Source organism: Cloeon dipterum, chromosome 3 (genome assembly GCF_949628265.1).
Source record: "Cloeon dipterum chromosome 3, ieCloDipt1.1, whole genome shotgun sequence".
NCBI lineage: Eukaryota > Metazoa > Arthropoda > Insecta > Ephemeroptera > Baetidae > Cloeon > Cloeon dipterum.
In genome coordinates this window covers 6,070,180-6,092,279 of record NC_088788.1, presented here as the reverse complement: position 1 = coordinate 6,092,279, position 22,100 = coordinate 6,070,180, and the positions used below count along the sequence as shown (strand labels likewise).

General features: G+C 35.6%; 1 protein-coding gene across 1 annotated transcript in view; it reads right to left on the bottom strand.

Annotated features, from left to right (window-relative positions):
- Window positions 1-22,100, bottom strand: part of LOC135939433 (maltase A1-like) — a 44,229-nt gene that overhangs the window by 3,387 nt on the left and 18,742 nt on the right. Inside the window, exons 2-3 of the mRNA XM_065483823.1 lie at window positions 7,694-7,865; window positions 545-729 (exon numbers count right to left, since the gene is read on the bottom strand). Of these exons, the coding sequence (XP_065339895.1) occupies window positions 545-698 (154 nt within the window). The 5' untranslated portion in view covers window positions 699-729; window positions 7,694-7,865. The remainder of the gene's footprint in view (window positions 1-544; window positions 730-7,693; window positions 7,866-22,100) is intronic.

The following is a 22,100-nucleotide window of genomic DNA, read 5'->3' as shown; positions in this document are numbered from 1 at the left end:
GGCAAATAGCCTGTAATTCAAAATAATTTTTTTTAACATTCATCAACGTAGATTTATTAACTCTTTTAATGAAATTGATTTAAAATTCCAAAAATTCCAGTAGTGTAATAAAACCATAGGTCATCGATTTTATTTATTTATTTATTATGTAATTTCTTAACAGCAATTCAAAATGGTAAATTATTTTGATTGTTCATGGAATTCGGCATTAATTCCATTTCAATAATGTGTACACGTGTACATATATGCAAAGATTAAAAACAGGTAATGAACGCGGAATCCATTTTTTCTTGCTTGAGCTATTGGTAATTGATGCAGATAATAAGTATTCCTGTTGGCATTTCTATTTATCTATTAATCATAACTATCCTATTGGCTTTTATCCATGTCTAATATGACCTATTTAAATCTTATTTTTGAAAATTACCCGTCCCTTTATGATTAAACTAGAAAACAATGTATATTTTAGAGCGAATATTTAATGTTGATGTGTTACATAATTGAAATTCAGCATAAAACTAAAAGCTTTCATATGGTTTTGTACCTTTGAGGTCACCAATTCCATCAGAACTAGTATCCTTGAACGATCTGGGGTAGACTTGATAGAAGGTGGTCGTCTTCCACCAGTCAACATCAGCCAGCTGGGCAGACGCCTGTTGGGCCAGCAGAGTGGCCAGAAGCACTCCTATTATGCGCATCTTTAGCGAGTCTATAGTCAAGTGCTGCGTTCTAGAATCAATTGTTGGCATATATAAGTAGGGCGCTGCATGGACCCGATAAGCCAACTCATAACACTTATAAGCTTAGATAAGATAAACGCGGTTGCGATTGCAGATATTTTATTATTAGCTAACTGACCAATAGGATCAGAAGGGGATTTAATTTTTTTACTTTTATTGTGATACAATTTTGTTTTGTAAAAATGGCGAAACGCATTAATTGAAATAATGCGCACATAAACACTGCAATTTGTTCAAATTATTATTTGTCAACGGATAACTCTTTGTTGGAATTATTATTTAATATCTTCTTTTGTGACACAAGTATTTTTTTCAGATTTTTAATAGTTTTGACATATTTTACGTATCCCAAAACTAGGCGGTCTGGAACCATTTTTTTCTATTTATTTTTTTAATTTTAGCATTTTTTGGAAAAAAAATATTAAAATAATACCTGAATTTTCAGGAGATAACAATGATATTATTACATGGAAATTATTTTTTTAATACAAATTATCATCCCTTGAAGCTAACAATCATTATTTATCGATTCATATAATTTTGGTCGAGGGTGCAGGCACAAAGGGGTAGATGGCGTACAGATCCAGCTCTCTCACGCTCAGATTGCAATAGCGGTGGCAAAGCGATTTCAAATTAGTTGAGTACTTAAAAGTTCTGGAAAATGAAAGCTCTTTTACTTAAAAAAATTGTTATTAAAAACGAATTATTTTTTTCTAACAATTAAATAAAATAAACTATTTACAAATAAATTTTATATAATTATCCATATTTTAATAGATTATATTGGAAAAAAATTATGACCAACTTTTAGGATCAGCATATAAATATATATTATGGTTTCAACATTGATTCTAATACCTTATCCTTTGGGAGTTTTTTGAGACTTCTCCTTTTTGTTCTTTTCTAAAATACGCATAATGATTTTTGTGTAAATCTGGTAAATCTTCAGGACCATTAGCGACAGAAAATCGTTTCTGGCAATGTTTAAGATAAATTAAAATTGTTTGATTATGAAGCGCTAGTGAAAATTTGTTATTTATTTTATTGTAATCAGGCTCCAGAATTTTTTTACCATCTCTCAACCAAAATGACAATCATTTGCCAAGTTCCTGAAGGACGAAACTTGTAATTTTAATTAATAATAGGATATTTCCACACATTTAACGTTTTTTTAAAATACGTTAGCTAAATAATCAATATACACATAAAATTAAATATTCAATATGAAGAATTTTGAAATAAATGAATATTTGTTTGAACGTATTAGCTTGATGTATTGTGGTTGAGCACTTCATCAAAGCAGTGACCACCTGAGACAAATTTGGGTGACTGCATGATTTAATCATTAAAATATAATCGAATCAAAACCACGACATTTCAATAATAACTGGTTAAGATGTAGACAATTTTCAATTTTCATTTGATTGTCTTGAGTATAAGAGTGAAAAACCAAATAAAATAATGTAAGAATTTTTCGGTAATGGTATTGCATTTTCAGGAACCAGAAAAGTATAGCAAAACACTAATAAGTTCTGAATTGCTTTTAAATATTTTCTTGTCCAGTAAAGACACTCTATTCTCTAAATACACCTAAAGACACAGAAACTATTTAAAGAGGAATGATACTGCAAAAACCTGGAAAATACTTGTTGCCAATGCATAAACTTGTCCCTTATGATTCAGTCAAAGCCTAAATTTTTTTGAGAAAATTGGTTGGAAAGTTACCGTGCTTTTCAAATGGTATAATGGCTGTCTCCTTACTTGAAATCCGATTTAATTTCAAAACCAAGAGTTTCCCCAATAAGTGGCATAAACCGTTGGACAGAACTCGACGAGAGGAATCGGAATATGCCAAGAAAATATGCTCAAGCATTGTAAATTTTGGAGGAAATAGGCAAAATTTGAATTTTCACTTTAGGAAGGTCCTTTTTTACCATTGCAAATTTTTGAACAAATTGTTTATCGATTAATTGTTCATGGGATCCAACAATACAAATAATTTTCAATTGTTGCCCTGTATCATTCCACTTTAATACACCACCATTAAGCATGCTCTTCTCACTCTTCATGTCTAGTTCACAAAAACCTTGAACATTTACACCGAAAATTGACGCTAGAAGCGACGGAAAGAATCATCCAATTGGGAAAAGCTGCGTTTGAAAAGTTGGCCGGCCTGGGAAATTGTTTCGGAAAATGCATTATGGATGACCCGGGCCAGTTATTGCTGGTTATTACCGAGCGAACTGTCCCTGGAGAGGAAGACGAGTAGATAGCCACTTTTTTTCCTCGCCCGTTCACTGCAATACGCGCGTATATATATATTTTATATTTTTCCTCCAGAGAGCTAGCGCGGCGGCCAGTGGCCAAAATAATAAGCGCCAGGCTGGCTTTTGTTATCGTTTCGCTGAATTAAATTTAGAGAAACGGCGCGCCGCTACGGAAAGGAGGAATAAAAATTTTTACGAGAGCGTGTGTGTGTTTCTGGCCGTTGTTTAAGATAAATGGCCGGCTGTATTGTGTTTGGCTCATGCATTACACATGAAACTCCCTCAAGCGAGCAGAGTTACTGCGTTTTCGGACTGCCAGGGGTTGTGTTTACATTTTTCTCTATACGCCCCGCCGCGACTTTTTTATTTCACTTTGCTTGTCAGCGCCAAAAAGCACGACTGCTTTTGGCAACCGTCCCACCTAGTCCGCCACTTAATTTCAATCTGCCAGATTGAGTTATCGCGACTTTCTGGCTGACAATATATATTTTTATTTACACTTAATCTCAGGCACTACACTCCGTGCTTTCAAATGATGTTCAAAATAAAAAATGGCTTTTAAAGCCAAAGAAGGAGATAAATCGCTGATAATACAAATTAAATATTAAAATATAATTTTTTTGCTCTAAATTTGTTGCATCCGTTTTATTTTTTTGCCATCCAATCAACCCAGGACCTGTTCAGTTTCGAATATTAAATGAGTAATTGCAAAAATTAATGTCTAGATGGGATGCTCAGTATTTATCTTAAGGAATTTGAGTTGGTCGAACGATTTTTCAAAGATAATTCCCAAAATTTCAAGACGGAAAGAAGCGTAATATTTTACTTTTAAAATTTTCATCCCAGCACCGATTTTTTTACCAATTTATGAAATATAAATCACGCAATTTTAATTTATCCGTCAATATTTTCATTCTGAAACTTTTGAAAGTGTTATTGACCATTTTATTTCATTGAAAGGAGACAAAAAAAAATTAAATTGGTTTCTGAAAAAAATATTCAGAACTTTAATAAAAATTTCTAGATGATTGAATTTAAATTTTCACTTAAAATATCCAAATATCAAATGACGTGTGAGCGACGTGATTCAAAAACAAAATTCCTAGGGAACGTGCGACCCAAAACAAAAATCGATGCGTTTTCGCTTTCCAAATATCCCACAATGCAACTTTGCCGAAAACCTCTTTACGCAAATATTGACGGAGAGAGTGGCCTGGGGTGGCAGAGGCAAAAGTGGAAGTGCAGCGGCCAAATCAAAATAAAACAAAGGCTTTCAGAGATGAAGCAAAGTGTTGTCAATGGCGAGGATTGCGCATAATTAACCCGGGCAGACGGACGGGCGGGCAGAGGCAGCCGGCAGTGCAGGGGTTACCAGCACACACACACTCGCCGGCTCCCTCATGAATATGCATTCGCACACACGTCTTACTCGCACGAGTATTGCACTCGCTCTTTCGCACGCAATATATATAAGCGCACGGCTCCCTTTTGATTTCGCCAAACTAACGACCAAAGCTGAAAACTGTGCCCGCCGAAAGCAAAAGTTTAGACTAGATTGGACACTGAATATCCAAATGAATTATTTCTCTAAAGCTACATCAATTTAGAGGCACCTGATGTTGATCTTTGTTAGTATCCCAGGTGCCAAAATCCACCGCGGCATAGGAAGAATCAACATTGAATCCACCGGGATTCCACCTAGATTCACCGGGATTGGCGACTGGAGAATTTAAAGTAAATCTTTTTACATAAAATTTGTGATAGATGCTCTTTATCTTAACTTGAAATACCTGAAAACTACCAAAACACGCGGAAAAGGGTAAAAAATTTAAAATTGTATTTTTTTAAATTAATTATTATTGACAAAATATCAGTGCAAAATCCAGGTGCATATAGTCCACGTAATTTATGCAAAATGAGAGGGAAATAAAACAGGTTACAGCGGGAGCCAGATGTGAGATGAAATTGGTTCGCACTGCGCAGATCCAAGATGGCGTCTGAATGTGGGAAACAAAAAGCTCTCTTGCCGTATGAGTGTCAAGAGTTTGTTTTTTCGATCCAAAAGACACAATTAGTTAAGAGTAATGCAAATTATGTCACAATATTGACGAAAACTTGGTTCCTTTCCCGCATTTTCACGTGACCGTTTTTTCGCGCCGAACTCCACCGGACGCCATATCTGCGCGTCGCACGAATCTGGCCCCGCTGACAGGCTATTAATTTTCTGTCCTTTAGCTGATCTCTCTTGTTTAAATCAGATTGTTGTCTTTTAGACTCATCGATCAAACTATAATTTTTTGCGTGACTTTATCTCTCTTTTCCAGTTTCATTCAAGCTATTTTAAATCTAATAAAAACATAGTTTGCTATCTTAATGTGTCCAGTAGAGAAATGAGTTCCAATCTCGTGGTATCTATCTATCTATCTATCTATCTGGCCGCGTTGAATGCATTTCGAAGCAGCTTTTTCTTTGCTGCCTTGGCTGCGTGCGCCGAAATAACGAAGAGAGACAATCTAAATCCGCGCGCGAGCGGCAGATAAAGAAGTAAATAAAACAAGAGAGATTTGACTTGACAAACACTAAATCTAATGAAAGACTTTTCAACAAATGAAGTTTCCCCGCAGCTTCTTTCGCTCGGCGCTCGTTCTCTCGTCGGCTGACTTTTTTATTCACCCCACTTGTTCATTAAGCGGCAACTTTCCTCTTTTCCTCCAACTTTTCTTTTTAATGAACAACCCTCCCTTCCTCCCTTTCCGCGGCCTAACAACCCTTAAATTGACTCGCAAATTTTTCCGCTGCTTCCTTCTCTTTCTCTCATCGCGGCAACAAATCCAACCGCACTCGCTCCAAATATGTCAAAGGACGAGCAAAATGCAATAATTGTTGACTCTGAATTTTCATGTAATTTCTATCTCTTTCTTGTTCCGCCCGAGGCAAGGATTTTTCCATGAGAAAAGCATCACCTGCCTGCCGAAAGCAAACATCTTGCGGGCCAATTGGACAGAACAAACACAAACAGAGCTGTTTAGCCAAGCGTGAAACCAAATAAAAATATCGGCCTTTGTTGGAATAAATATACGCCGTCGGCACACTTTTTGCGCTTCGCAAGGCACAAATCGAGGGTGCGCGCGTGATTAGGAAAAACGACGTATTTTCTTTGATGTGCAGGATTTGAGATGTTTTATTTTTTACTCTGGAGTGAAAATAAATAAATTTACTGAATGCTAATTTAAATCGATAAAAAGATGATCAAATACAATTGTGTTGTATGTAGTTTTTTGCGATGGTTTTTCGTTAAAACTGTAAGGTCCCTGTAAAAACGTAAAATGAAATTGGCTTGGAAAACTTATTAAGAAATTCCTTCAGAAAAATGAAATTTTTTTGTTAATTCATTAATAACAGCTGATCGACCGTTAGATTGCACATCACGCTAATGGAAATGTAACAAAATACGCGGGAATGAAATAATTAGGTCGGCACGCCTCTATTTTGACGCTTCTGATTGGCCGCTGGACTGTCTCCTGATTGGCCTCCATTATTACGACGCCATATTGTCTTCTGACCGGCGGGAACCGACACAGATCGCAACCCGGACCCCGGTGATAAAATTAAATATAATAATCCTTTCTTAATTTGATAACAAAATTTATGACCAACAAGATATTGATGCAAAACAGAAAAATAAAGATGAATTATTATTTTACAGCTGCAATAAAATTGTCAGTTTTGAATGTTCAAATTTCTCTGTCATAATGAATGATTCATGCGGTTGATTTATCATCTCTCTTCAACTGATAGCAATATATAAAAGGTCTGGAGCTGTTGCAAAACATCGAACTTGACGTCGATTGTGTTGTCTTTCAATGAGAGAAAGAGGCTTTCAGTCGATAATGAGCGGTGGTGGCAGTAAATTTGCGATGCGTAAAGCCAGCTACAAGTGCGACGCGACGGAGAGAGCACTGCAATTACATATTTATGAACGCGAGCGCGCGCGCGGCACTCGAGGGACTCATTCAAATTAATTCAACTTTCGCACTGAGCGCGTTTGACAGGCTCATATAAATTTAAACGCGTGCCGGCGAATAAACACATAAATTCGCCTTCTCTTGAGGTGATTAGTAGCAAATTTATTCCGGCGAAGAAAGAGATAGAGCTTTGTATTCCAATCAGGACGGCCACTCGGCGCCGAATGATAATTAATTACACTCTCGTTAACCCTTTGCACAGTGGCTGCTTTTTGCGAGCAGGCGCGCGGGAAAAAGGACCCGGCATGAATTTTTCATGCGCGGCTGCCGGCAAAAAAGTGTATCATACGCGCCCGGGTCAGAATATAAGTTTGATTGAAGGCTCCCAATTTCTTTCTCTTATTTCCACCGGTTGGAACAATATATAAAAGAGGAGCGACCCGTTTTTAATCTCGTGTCTGCGGGAAAACAGATGTTCGCGTTCCATCTCATTTCAGAATTCAGCAGCTGCTTGCTTTCTTTCGTTCGTTTCTTTCCTCTGGATTCTGCAGCGGCGGCGGCACACAGATTCTTACTTTGGTGTTATTGCTTTTGCCCCTTGGAAAAAAGCCTGCTTCTTTGCTGATACAGTCGCTCTCCATATTGAGAACACACAGCCAGCCAGCCTCTCTTTCTCTCTCGCTTGGTATTATTGCACGCGGCCATTAGCAATTCTAATCACCTTCAGACACGACTCCTCTCTCTGTGTACACATGCTGCGCTCCCGCTTTTCTTTCTTCTTCTGCTTCTTCTTCTTCTTCTGCTCGGCTCTTGTTTCCAAGCTGCAGGGTTTATCTTCAGGTTTTGCTGCGCCTCCACCTTTCACCCTCGCAAAGCCGCTGCTCTCTCCATCCCTGCAGGCAAAACGGAGAGAAATGTCTTTTAACTTCTGTTCTTGATATTTAAAATAACGAATTTTCTGTTGTGCTGAGAACCAACAATTTTTTGCCTTGATTTACGAAAACTTAAGGTAAAAATCATTCACACGGATTCTTAATTACAATCTAAATCTGATGAATACACCAGAAGTTTTATAAGCCCTAAGTGTACGAAGCCTCCAACAGATGGCGCCACCGTATACTTTAGTAATAAATTTAGTTTTAATGGACTTCCGCTGCGATTTCAGACTCAATCCTGTCAATGTGCATTCTTAATTAAATATGCTTTCTTTTGATGCACCGAAAACCAAAATCGGTTAAGCCAATCGCCGTAGAATCATGAAAAACTATTTTTTAAAATATAAAATCATTTCCAACGTTTCTACGGCGAATGGCTGGAATGATTTTGGTTTTCAGCACGTCAAAAGAAAGCATATTAAGTGAAGAATGCACATTGGCAGGATTGATCTGAAATCACAGCGAAAATGCCTTAAAATTAAATTTATTAAAAAAAATACACGGTGGCGCCATCAGTTGGCGGCTTCGATCACTGAGGGTGTATTTAGACATATAATGTACATTTTTTTACTGATTGCAATATTTATTTTGAAAGTGCAATTCATTAATTAAAACAGTCATTGCACCCGATTCTCAAAATTTATAAATTATACGGTTTCGAGATAATTCTAGAATCCATTATCATCTTTTGTTCTCTTAAATATTGATAGATTGTAAAAGTGACATAGCAGGTGTTATCTCAAAGAGCCAGAATCAATATGGAAGTCTCCCTCTGCTCTGCTGGCGATGTCGACCAAAATTATCGCTGGGTGGCGCAAATCCAGACGATAATAATATTCTGTTCGAGTCGATTTTTCACTCGGCGTCGGGAAAATAATGTCAATTCATCAAGTGATAAGGCACCATTTATTTATTTGCGCGTGACGTGTTTGCGGCCTCCCGCTCGTCCATTATTTCAGCGTTTTGCTTTATCACGCAGCTTTTATTGTTGTTTATGGGAGAAAAGCCCTTTCTCTTTCTTCTCTCTCTCTCTCTCTAACTCAGTCAGCCGACTTGTCCGAGCAAAATAATGAATGTCGGAAGCGAAAAGATGCGATCGTGGACTGGTGTATAAAAGCGAATTTCTCTCTGTGTTTAGTCTTTCTCACAGCTCTGCAAGCGAATCTCGAGTCGGAGAGCGATTATTCATGCGGCAGGAAGCGCGCACCATTTATTCGGCACGTCATTAGAGAGCAGTGATGACGCAAATGTGTGCACCGCTTTATCTCTTATATATATGCTCTCTGCTTAACAGATATTGCGATCTTTCAATTTCAACCGGTGTGAGTCAAGCTAATTTTACTGTTAAATCTTTTATTTAACATTTCACGCCGAAGAAATTTTTTTTTCAGTAAATTCACTGAATGTATTAATTTATAAAGGAAAAAATAAGCATATTTGAGTGAAACAATTGGACGGGTTGATGGGACGTTTGGATACTGAAACTAAATTTTGCGTGTATGGTCTTTTCTATCCCCAAGATGTCATACTGGAAATTCGCCTCTGGTGTCGATGAATTTGACTATATTTGTTTCACATAACAAAGCATATCAACAGGATTTAAATAGGACCCTTTGAGCTCATGTAAAACCTTCAGGGCCCAACCCTGACTTTGTGACTTTAAGCTTAGCTTCAAATAATTTACGGTTTCTAGATAAAATCAACTAGGTTTCGTTTTAAAGATTTTGGTCACGCTGCTATCAAATTTGGTTACATATATAATTGCTTGAAGTCGCAAGGTTATCATATTAGCCCTGATTTATGTATAAAATATTTTCATTTGTGCGGATCTTAATAATGATGTTGATTGTTACTTTTTTAAATAAATAAACTAAAAATAATAAATAAATAAATAAATAAATGGATGTTTTAGAAACACCTATTTATATACATATTTCTAAAATCATCTTTTTCATGATAATTAAATAAATATAAGTAGTATTTAACGCTTAAAGTTTGGTAAAAAATATTTTAATTGATAAAACCACCATTTTTTTTGTTAAAAAAAACAAACTATGCATAATATTGTTGCTATTATTACATTAGTAGATTACGTAATGCACAAATATTAACAATCGTGATTATTTCAATTAAAATTTGGGCATATTTAATTAATATTTATTACCTTGTTTTATTTCATGAAAGGGTCAAGATAATACGAAATATAATTTTTAATTGTTTTACTACGTCTATTTAGTCTTAAATTCCCATTCTTTAAATAATAAAAAGATTAGTTTTTGCATTTCCCACCGATGACTTATAAAAACCTATACAATAATATTGTTTAAGTAATTCGATGAGAAAATATCCATACCACTATATCAAATAGTTTCCATGTATTGATTACTTTCCTTGAGTATCTCAATTGATTTTACATTTTGTTAATCCTTCGTTTTGGTTTTTAAGTATGCGAATAACATGTTTTGTAAAAAGAATTAAATAACTAAATTTTGGATCGCACATTAACGAAAGATATTCGTAAACACCAAAACCTCGAGACTCAAGAGTTTAGAATTGTGTACAAATATTATCAATATGCAAACTAACGAAATAGAATTAAACTCTATCGTTTTAATTCAATCCATACGTTCCAATCAGTGTAGACAATCTTTGAAAATAAAAATACACTAAATTTAACAATTAATCGTTATTTATTTAAATATGAAAAATAGGCAAGTGAAATTAAATTTAAAAAAATCTAGATTCTATAAGTTTAATCAAATATTGCTTTTGGAAGAAACCTGTTCAAAATTCAAAATGATTACTGGTTGGCATTCAGCAGTGTTGGCGTGTTTACCGGATGCTTGAGGAATCATTTCCAAATTTAGTATGGATTGTGTGTGCCGACGCGGCAGGTAGGATTTATTTATATTTTCCGGCGCCTTCTCATGAGCTGCGACGAGCATGAAAATAGAGAGTGCGCCCGACGAGAAGCGAAATAAGCGCGGCTCTTCGCTCGCTCACTGTCTATCTCGTCGCTCTTTCGGCGGCAAAGAGGATTGCTCGGGACACTTCATGAATTATTAAAGTGGGCTTCAAAAACGTGATGGACCGCATTTATTTCCACGTGTGTGTGTGTGCGGTTGGCGAAGTTGCGAGTTCACAGAGAGAGAGAGTGGGATGCCTTTGATCCGACAGCCAGGCGAATCTACAAATAAATGAGAAAATTTATACAACATTACCGAGCCTTCAAAAGCCCCGGGGCTTATTTTCTAGCTAACTCGCTGTCGTCGTGGGAAGGAGCAGATTTGTGCTCCTCGGTTGTAAAATTTAGAAATGATGCCTGCAGAAGATTTTTGATCAGAATTAGTTTAAATGTGATTTGAGAAAAAGAAAATTGTGATAATATACAGGGAGCAGAAATAATTTCTAATTACGAAGCTTTGACATGTGAATTTGGGGTTCCAATTTTTTAAATTTTAAGGGAATGAAACCTTTTTTAATTTTCTGACTTAAATTAACTTTTTAAACTATTGATTTCCCAATTTTAAAAGGGAAATACGAATTTTCTTTTAATAAAAATTATATATTGATAGAAATGTTGTTGTCATTAACTTATTGTACAAAAATTTCTTGAATAATGTAATAGGTAGATTATGCGCCATTGACTGTCTCAAAATGATGAAGTGTTTTAATCAGACAATGACGAGGTTTTTAATTGATACTTAAAATTTTTATCTAATGAGCCAGTTCTCAGAATTTAAAGACGCTCTTTTTTAAGGGCGTAATATTGAGAGATCAATCTTCATTCAAGGCCTTTTTTCAATGAGTTGCTCACAGAAATTGATGATGATGAGCCAAGAAATTGTTATGAAAATTAATATTTGCATTGAAAGGAATTTTGCAGGAAAATAGATACATATTGCTGCATCATATATATTGAAGGTTGGCTCGCATTGTTTTCATTGTGAAAATCCGAGCAATTTTTGGGGTCAAGTGCGGGCTGATTTGAGAATTCATTATTTTTGTATTTTGTGGAATCTTTAAAAAGTGCAAAATTTAAATCATGAGCAAGGAAGAACAGATAATTCTAGATATTACCGAATTTCTCGAAAATTAAACAGTTTCTCAATTATTTTTCGCTTGATTTTCATCCCTTTCATCGCAATTTATCTATTCAATGGCGTCTGAATTGTGAGCTAAATTTCCAGTCTGGTGAAATAAACCATAATTTCCTACAAGGGGACAGTGCTCATTTCTTAAATAGCATGCAAACTCTAAAATTTAAACTGTTACTTGAGAAAATTAAATTTCTCCAATTTCCAGAGATTATTCCAAGCAAATATTTTTATTTTTAACTCTTATTAAGTCTTAATTTGATGATTACGCTTTGTTAAAATTAATATTCAAACTTACGATTCGATCTGCTGCTAATTTAATCAACAATTCGAATAAATATTAACTGTAGCCCTCTATAAATCCACTTTTATCAATGATTCCTCACTATATATCAACCTCTCTTTATCTAGTTTGTAATTCCTATTTATAGATTATGCCATCCTTCCTATCTAAAAAAAATATATCATCCATCTTTATTTTAATTGCACTATAATTTCCCAATTATTGCTTTCTCTGCCGTTGTCGCGGTGCTCTGTTCCAATCGCAAACGCGCATAGCTATAAAAGCGTTTGGTTAGCACACCTCTGGGGCACAAAAATGAAACGATCGGAATTAAAACAGCTCACGTTCATTAATTAACTAATTAATCGGCGAAAAACGCGCGCGCGAATGGCTCCTCTGCGGCTTGAGCTGAACGAATAAAATAAAATTATGACAATGAGCGGTGGGTTAATTTATTACTCGCTGCTGCAAAACGCTGAGTGAGTTAGTGCACCCTCCCGGCCACCCCCTTCGGCCGTCCCATCAAATATTTTATCCAAACATCACGTGAACCATAAAACAAACTTGTGCTGCTGCTGCTGACCACACTGCCATTACACCCCAATGATTCTCCATCGATAATTTATTATTCGACCAGAGCAGCGAGCCAGCCAGTGACCAAAAAATCGCTCTTTTTCGATGCCACCCAGCGTGCAAAACAATAATATTTTCCCAGCGCACTCGCCTGTCAAAGCAAGCGCTTTTTGTTTGCTACGTTCCCTGCGGAGAAAGGCCCATTGCCAATATAACCACCACTGCTGGAATGTTTTTTTAGACCAAAAATCATTTCATCACGACAGAATTCAAGCTAGACAAGTTTTCAATTATTTTATGGCTTTTATATTATTTGTAAATATTAAAAAAAAATCATACACCTGAATTTTTCAAGTAATTTAATTCATAACAATATTTGGCTGAGACTAATTGCATCAAATTTCATGTCGATTCAATTTGTTTTGAAGAAAATGATCAAATGCACTCCAATTTTATATTGTTGATCGCAAGGAATTTGAGCTTATTATATTTCTTATTAAGTGTAAAAAATATTTAAATTGTTTGTACCTTTTGATTGTATTTATTAATATATGTTTAACAAATGCCTCACTTAATTTATCAGCAATAAATAAAAAATTAATATTTCTTGAAAATGATCGGTTTGTCAGAAGAAGAATTTTTAATTATTTTGATAATTGTCTGAATGACATCTTACTTAGCAAATTTAAATGAAAAGCAGCGGGGGCCAGATGTGCGATAAAATTGTTTCCCACTGCGCAGATCCAAGATGGCGTCTGAATGTGGGAAAGAAAAAGCTCTCTTTGGATTGCCGTACGAGTGTCAAGAGTTTGTTCTTACGATCCAAAAGACACAATTAGTACAGTTATGTCTCAATATAGACGAAAACTTGGTTCTTTTTGCGCATTTTCACGTGACGATTTTTCGCGCCATACTCCACCGGACGCCATATCTGCGCGTCGCACGAATCTGGCCCCCGCTGATGAACAGTAAAATATATATTAAATAAAACTAACAAATTTTTTATTTCTCTATTATAAATTTCAACATTTATTCTAAAAATGTTAAATTTAAACTGGAAATAGTATAAAATTTTGTGTATTTTGTAGAATTAAAGAAAACTACAGATTTCGAGAAAAATATGCAACCTGCGTGGTTTTTGTGTCGTGCCGGTTGCTAATCTCAGTGTTCGCTAGGGGCCAACATGCTCCTCTCTCCTTTTTATCGCGACAACCTCGCGTTTCGACGCGTTAATCCCTCGGCGTACTTTTTTATGCAAAATTCTTGTAATTACAGCCTCGTCTGTGCATTATGTGCAGCAAAAGAGAGCGAGGGTGCGTAATGAATGCATATCGGCTTATGAAAAGCTTTTTATTTAAGAGCGTCGCTTAATTTTTTGAGAGCCGTGCGCCTTCCTTCCATTAAAGGCAAAAAAGAAACTTCTCTTTTCCAGCGGCACAAAAACTGGTGCATTTCAGCCTTTTAATTACTTTTCTCTCGGCGGCCGACACACAACATTATTTACATCTAAATTAAGCAGCTGCCTCTCTGCGTGTGTGCGAGAGCCAGAGAGACGGCAGCAAAATAATTTAATTAAATTCGCGTGAGCTGCACTTTCCTCTTTTGCGCCGCGCGCGCGGAAGTGAAAAAGTGGAGGAGCCAGGCCGCGCACCGTGCAAAAAATTCGCCACACCCAACACACTTTTCTCCGCCGTGACTCCGCCCCAGCATCTTTGCTCCGCGCGCATCCACAGATGCACACAGCACTGCTGGTATATCACGACTGGAATTTTTGTAAAAATAAATTTACCTGTCCGTGTGTATTTAAAAGGAGGTTACAGGGTCTATAGAGATTTTTTTCCTCTTTAAAAGTTTGTGATTAGTTACTTTAAAGCTGATAAAAATTATAAACAAGTGCTCAATGAACTTTAATTGACTATCAAAGTGTTTTTTATCGCCAAAAAGCATTTTTAATTGTACTAGAAATGATATCAGCCTAAAACCCTTAGAAACTCCCTTTAAAACTCTTTAAAAAATTTGATAAGGATAAGACTGCCAAGGAGGATTTATAGCATAATTATGAAATAATTTTATTTTCATGGTTTGAATTGAAATAACTTAATTTTTATTGATGGACGGTTTTCAATCTTGATCAAATTCAATTCAAAAATTAGGGAATCAAATTAGTATAATTTGCTTTAGCAGCGAGTTTAAAGAAATTACAAAATTGCCTAAATTTGGCATTAAATTGAATTTTCTAGCAAAACTGAAATTTCAAAAATCATAATTAATTTATCAGGAAGTATGATTTTGTCTGAAAATAATGAGACGAAAGCCGAATCAAAAGTTTAATTACAATTCAATCCATTTTGTGCCCTTTGAGAGGTCCCTGTATATATTTAAAAAGGCTTTAAGGGTGTTACACTGCTTTCTAAGTTTTTGAGATGTATGTCATTTGTGCTGAATTGATGGTCCCTCTATTAACTCTAAAATACTAGTAAATATTAGTGTATAATGCAATGTTATTAATTAGTAAATATGCTTGAGAAACCAAAACTTAATATGAATTTGGCGACACACAAAGGATCTATTAATTTTTGTTTTATTTTAAATGTGCTTAATTTAAAATGTGAAGTAATTTAAATAAAAAATTTAATTAAAAGTTCAAAAATGATAAAAATATTTTATTGAATAAATTAATTACTTAAATGATTATGTTTATAAATTTTTAAAACTTTTAAAAGTTAATAATATTGTTATGTTGATTTTTGCCTGAATATAAAAGTAGTATTAGTGCTAATGGAAATGTAAAATTTTTATTATTTATTATAAATAAAAGCTTACATGGGTGTCTACTTTGAATTTTTGAGTCCATGAAATGAACCAGACATTCTCAAACGAATTTTTGGAATTCTCATACTGTACAGTAGTGGCGTTTTTCAAATTTTCTCTTCCTTTCAACATCCAGTAGGGGATGTGGTGTTGCATAGTTTAGGTGCTGCTCGTTCCTGACTCTAAGCAAAATCTTCTTTTAAACAGCAAGAGAGCCCTGCAATGTCTCGTCACCTACAAATTTCAGCGTCTGATCCCACACAAAAGCAGCATGCTGAACAAATTTTAACCGACGAAAGATGGGCCGCTGTCCACAATTTGTAAGTATATGCAAGTTAAAATAGTGAAATTTGCTGCAAAAATTCTTGTATTGCAGGCTCTCGGCTATTACTAGCACTCAAGAAGATCAAAGACACTACATTCCTAAAGCCCAACAATGGGAGGCAGAGGCATTTCAGGCAGCCAACGATGTAAGTCATTGTAAATTGGTGAAAATATTTTTGATATTTTTAGTTTTTTATTCACAGATATCAATGGTTTATTTCAATCTGATTGCTGAAAAGATAAAGAAGATCAAGGTTGCCAAGGGTGAGTAAGAATTCTGATTTTAACCAGCCAGAAATATTTTGATCTGAAGCTATTACACACAAATGCTGGAGTTAGGCCTCCAAAGAATTCCATTGTTTGTTTACTTTTTCAATATTATTTATGAAATGGGCCAAATCCATTTTGAGCAGTTTGAAAAATATGTTTTTTTTAGACAATTCCTGTAACATGGCATCATGATTGTTACGTGATGATAAATTTGAAAATTTATCAAGAGGATAGTTTTTATTATTAAAATTTCTTCATATTTTACTTCAGAATTGATTAGACAGGAGATGGTGCAAACTAATGGCTCTCTGAACCATATTGAAGTATCAATGTCAGCATTCGCCGCGAGCGCCAGACACTCCAGAATCGCTGAAGGCGTTTTTCCGGAAAATATCAGCCACCAACAGTTGACAGCCAGATTTGCAGACTATTTTAAAGTACAGTAAATATATGCTGAGAGGCTAAAGTTTATCACTGACCAATATTTTTACAGTCAGCTCACCAATTGTTTCGTCAAAGGATCGAGAGGATCCAGTTTGAGTTTGATCGTGAGTAAAAATATTAAACAAATAACTTTCAGTAATTAACAATTCGTTTATAGAGTTGATGCATCGAGAGGGGGCAAACTTAAAACTCAACAAGGATGATCTGACATTTTTGTTCAACATGCAACAGCAGAGATTTCATCTGCAATTGGGTCAAAACGCCCCTCTCGCCCAAGAAATCGAAAATCTGACGCAGACTGCCATAGATGAGACGAATTTTGAGCCGCTGCCGTCGACCAGCCGCGGTACAGAAAGGTTTTATCGCAGGCGCCAGGCTGCTGAGCAACAACAGGCCGTCGACCAACAACTGCAGTCCCTGTTTGAAGAAATCGAGCAAGTGCAGTACCAGTATAGCGAATCGATGGCGAGGGCGTTATTTGCATTTCAACGAAACCGTCAAGACAATTGATGCTGGCAGAAAGAGGTCGAATTTTGGCCGAATATTGCGATTGGCGTCAAATGTCAGTTAGCCAGAAACGAAACAATGAAACAAAAAAACTGGCACTTCATTTTTTTATTCCTTAAATCCATGTAGCAATTTAATTATTTAATAATATTTATAGTTTTATTCTCAAAAAAGAAAAAGTTAATTGTTGTGAATAGAAATTATGTTTTATATGGCATATTTTATGAAGGATTGAAAGGAAATTGAAGCTATGACCATCAACAAAATTAAAACCAATTTTTATTATTATAGTTTCGGGGAAATCATAGAGATGATCTTTCAAGAAAATGATATTTGTTTTGCTATTTTTATATAAATGCAGTTTGCACAAAAAATCATTTAAATATAAATTTTCTTTCAAATCTGTAAATTTTTGAACGCGTCCATAAAAGTAATCCTTTCAAACCATTTCATTACAACCTCAACATTGGTCAAATTAAGCACTCGTGAAGATTTGTAATTTTTAAAATATAATTAAGCCTGACAAATTAAAAAAAAGAAACTAATGTTTCATAAATGCACTCGTTTCATATTTTGTTAAATTGCTGCTGATGTAGCAGCTGAGCGAGAACCAGCCGATAATTCATTCTGAATTGGCTGGACTTGTAAAATTTTCTAAATAAATAAATATATATTTAAAAAAAAATATCCAAATAATAAATTTTAGCTGGCGATTTCTGTGAGGTGAAATAGTTAAAAATAGTTTTATCGAATATGATGAGATGTTTACAAGGAAAATACCAGAATTCCTCTCCCTGTAGTAAACATTTGTTGAAACATAACGCCAACTTAACCTATTCGACGACAATTCAACCCCTAAAAGAAATAAATTCCCATTCCAATGAGGGAATAGCAACTAGCAACAGGGACATTGAAGGTGCATCCGAAAACTTGCGAAATAAACCGCAATCCAGATTTCAGTCCAATTTGTGCCAAGCGAGAGCATTTTGCGAGTGTGAGGGTGCGAGTCGAGGGTGCTCGCTTTCGGAGGCACGGGGTCAGAGGGTCGGAGCGCATGCTTGCCCGCGGCCAAGGGTTCACACCTCCTGCGCCACTTATTGGGCACCGGCGCGCGCCAATCAGCTCGCGCGTTCTCCAAGACGTGACCTCCAGCTCTCCGGCCGGCCGGCCGCTCTCTCTCTCTCTCTCTCTCGCTCTCTCTCTCTCGCACCCCTAATTGCAATTACTCGCGGCGGGAAAGGAAAATTCCGTGCGCCATCCAACCCGATCGCCGCACACGCTGTTGATTTATTATCCGTTCTTCCTTTATATATCGCGTTCGGTTTCTTTTTCGGGCGAAACCGCGATTTTTAGCTTGGAGAATGCGGAGGCTGGAGACGTGCACGGTGGGAGGATTCGCTAAATGAGCACCAGCAGAGAATTCAGTGCGTGGTAAATGTTTGTGAATGAAATTTACAAGCATAATTAAAGCGATTTTAAAATAAAGCTGCAATTAGCAATTAACATTCTTGCAAAATGAAGTTAAAATATAATATTGAACCACCTAATCAATCAAACACACTTCCCCAAATTCAACGAGTATTTAATTTAATCAATAACCCAAACATATATTACTGCAATCTTATTTTAAAAAAAATTGTCTCCTAAAATATTAAAAATCTATAAATAAAACAATAAAACATGAAGTAAAATAACTATAAATTATAACTTATAATAATAACAAAATAAAAATTTATCTAAAAACTAATATTATGACGAAAATTAAAATTAATGTATTAAACTTCATTTATTTAAATTTAAATGAGAGCTTGGCTTGATCTATATAAATAAAATAATTTTTAAAAACTAACAACATTAAATAATTAACATCACCTAAAATTCCATTTTTTTTTGTTGAACATGACACAGGAAATCCTTATATTGTGTATTTACGTTCTACATTTTTAAAACTGTAATTAATAAATTGAAGCTTAATTTAACCATTGCACGAATGCCCAACGTTGCCAGCATGGAACAACACATAATTTTTTTTAACAATTTCAAAATGCTATAAATTAGTATCAGAACTAAATTTTTACTTTTATAGGAGCACTAAAAGCTTTCATATTAACAAAAGCGAAGCATTGTTAATATTCGTCAGTATTAGTTTTTTTCAATTTTGGCGATAAATATAGCTATGAGTTGATTTAAAATCAATTTCAAGCTTGCAAGACGTGAATGAATTAATTTGTTAGATTTTCTAAGGAAGAAAAATCTTTAAATAATATTGTTGGGTAGAAATTGTGAACCTTAATCCACCTTAATCGACAGAATTATTTTGAAAAGACCGCTTGATGCGAGGAATATTTGAATTTTTAATTATAAAATTCTATAAAATTCACTAAATCTACAAAAATTTTCAAAATCAAATACACGCTCTGAAGAAAAATCGATTAAATAAAATCCAGAATTTCATAGAATTAGTTTATTACTGTTGTTCTACGTTATCAGCCAATTATTTTCCATAAATGAGGTACAAAATTCGAAATTAATCATTAAAACATAATTTCAGATTGGCTTACAACTGCACCTCCAGAAAAATCATTGCAACAATTATTAATTTCCTAATAAAAAAATCATGGATCTATATTTTAAGAAGACAAATGAAAAGAAAAGTCACAGCTGCAGCAGCAGGTTTTCCATCTGTGACAATTCCATAATGCGTTATTTATTTTCATCTCTCCCCCGGTCGCGATGAGCGAAATCCGCTCGGATCAAAAGCAGCGAACGCGGACGGAAAAGACGGACAACCGAATGAAACGAGAGCGACGAGCAGCAGAGGCATCAGCAGGTAGCAACGCGATAAATTTCCACGGTGATTGAGTGCAGATGTTGAGGATTGGAACGCCAAGGGTGAATATATGATGAGCCGCGTGCACACGCTCTCTCTCGTTCGCTCGGATTTACCCAAATATTGTTGCAAAGGGGGATGAGAAAAGCGCCCGGCAAAGGGGTGCAGCCGACCGACTTGTTTCAAAACAAACACCTACTCGTGCGGTGCTTTTACTGAATCTTTTCAAGTGGCTCATCACAACCAAAACACTGACTTGCTCTTTAATTCGAGATGGGAGAGAAGAAAGAGGGGAGGTTGCAAGAGAAAATTTGATTTTGCTGATATAAAGTTTCAAATGTAATACGTTTGCATTATTTTTAATTCAAAAAACTTTTATAACACTTAAGACGTGTTTTAATATTTTAAAATTGAGACTAAATTCGTTGATATTTTGCTGTGAATTTAAAATATCAAGATCAATTGTAAATTTGTCTGTTCTAGCATCATTTCATATTTTAGATAAAATAAATAACTTGATTTGATGATTTTATGTTGTTAGGATGTAAAATCTTTTTCCCGACTTTCACGGCGTTTCAGATAAAATTACTTAAATTAAATTAAAAAAATATATATAAATAAACGGAATTGTCTACCCCTGTAAAATACTGATGCCACGATTTATTAATTTTACAATTTGTTATGATTCGTAGAGATTATACCAAACAGAATTCCCAGCATTCTGCCAGCACTCTCTTACTCCGAGGGAGCACCCACTTATTTCCCTGAGCGGCAGGGGGCTGACTGAGAATCGATATACGCAAATTCAGTGCGTTGGCAAAGCGGAAAATCGCCGGAAAAAGCCGCAGCACACGCAGCATTGTGCGCCGAGCGACCAATCAATCTGCATGCATTATCCAGATGTATATATATTCGGCAAAAATTTAATAACAAACTCGAACGCGCGTGCAGTGCGCGGGAGTTTATTTACGTCTCTGCAGCTCGAGCACTTTAATAATATACGCGCCGCGCCGAGATAGATCTGGATTTCCGCTCGGCTGGCGCGGCCAAATATTTGACTGCTGTGTTGCATGCACATCAAACGCACACAGACAGCAGACAGATCACACAGAGTGTGCATGGCACAATGGGACTTCTGACAAATTCAAATTGCACCACCACCACCACCACCAGCAGCAATTGCAGAAGGCAATATACGTAGTATATGGATGCGGATGATTCTCTCAAAGGGTGCATTTGCAAATTGCACTCGTCTCGCCAGGCGCAAAGTGCACGCTCAAGTGCCAGCCATTGCACCACCAGACGCAGTTTTTCAGCTGGAGATAATGTATACAGATGGATTTCTCTAGTTGAAATAAGAATAATAAATTGGCTTTAAAAATTCTTATTATTTAAATTGCAAAATAGGAGTACTCTGATCATCTGTAGGCTCCAAAAATTCATTTTTTTAGGTTAATTCAAAGAGCTGAAAATTACGATATAATCAAAATTAGAGCACCGATTTTATTTCCTCTATAAGAAACGTCATTTTACTGGATGGCATAAAAAATTGCAGGTCAAAGGGAAAAACATTTTTTTTTCAATTTTTACCAGTTTCTTGCAGGCAATATTTTCATCTCAGTTTCCAATAATTTCTCTAATTATTATTAGCTTATGACCTCGACTTGAAAATTTGTCTGAGATAAATTTTTGGAGGAATTGAGCCAGCAAATGGCAATTTGAAAGAACAAATCTTCACAGTAGAGGATAATATTTAGACCACTCTTATCGCAAAATTTAGATTTTCACAGGGGAAATGTGGAATAAATACATTTCATACATTTCTTGCCATGAAATCAGTAAAAATTGAGTTTTAAAACTGTTAAAAACCAGGTGGTAAGCAAATGCAACCATGTAATTGTAAGTTTATTATTATATCCAGCGGGGGCCAGATTCGTGCGACGCGCAGATATAGTGTCCTGTGGAGTATGGCGCGAAAAAAACAGTCACTTGAAAAGGCGCAAGTTTTGGTCAATATTGTGACATAATTTGCATTACTAATTGTGTCTTTTGGC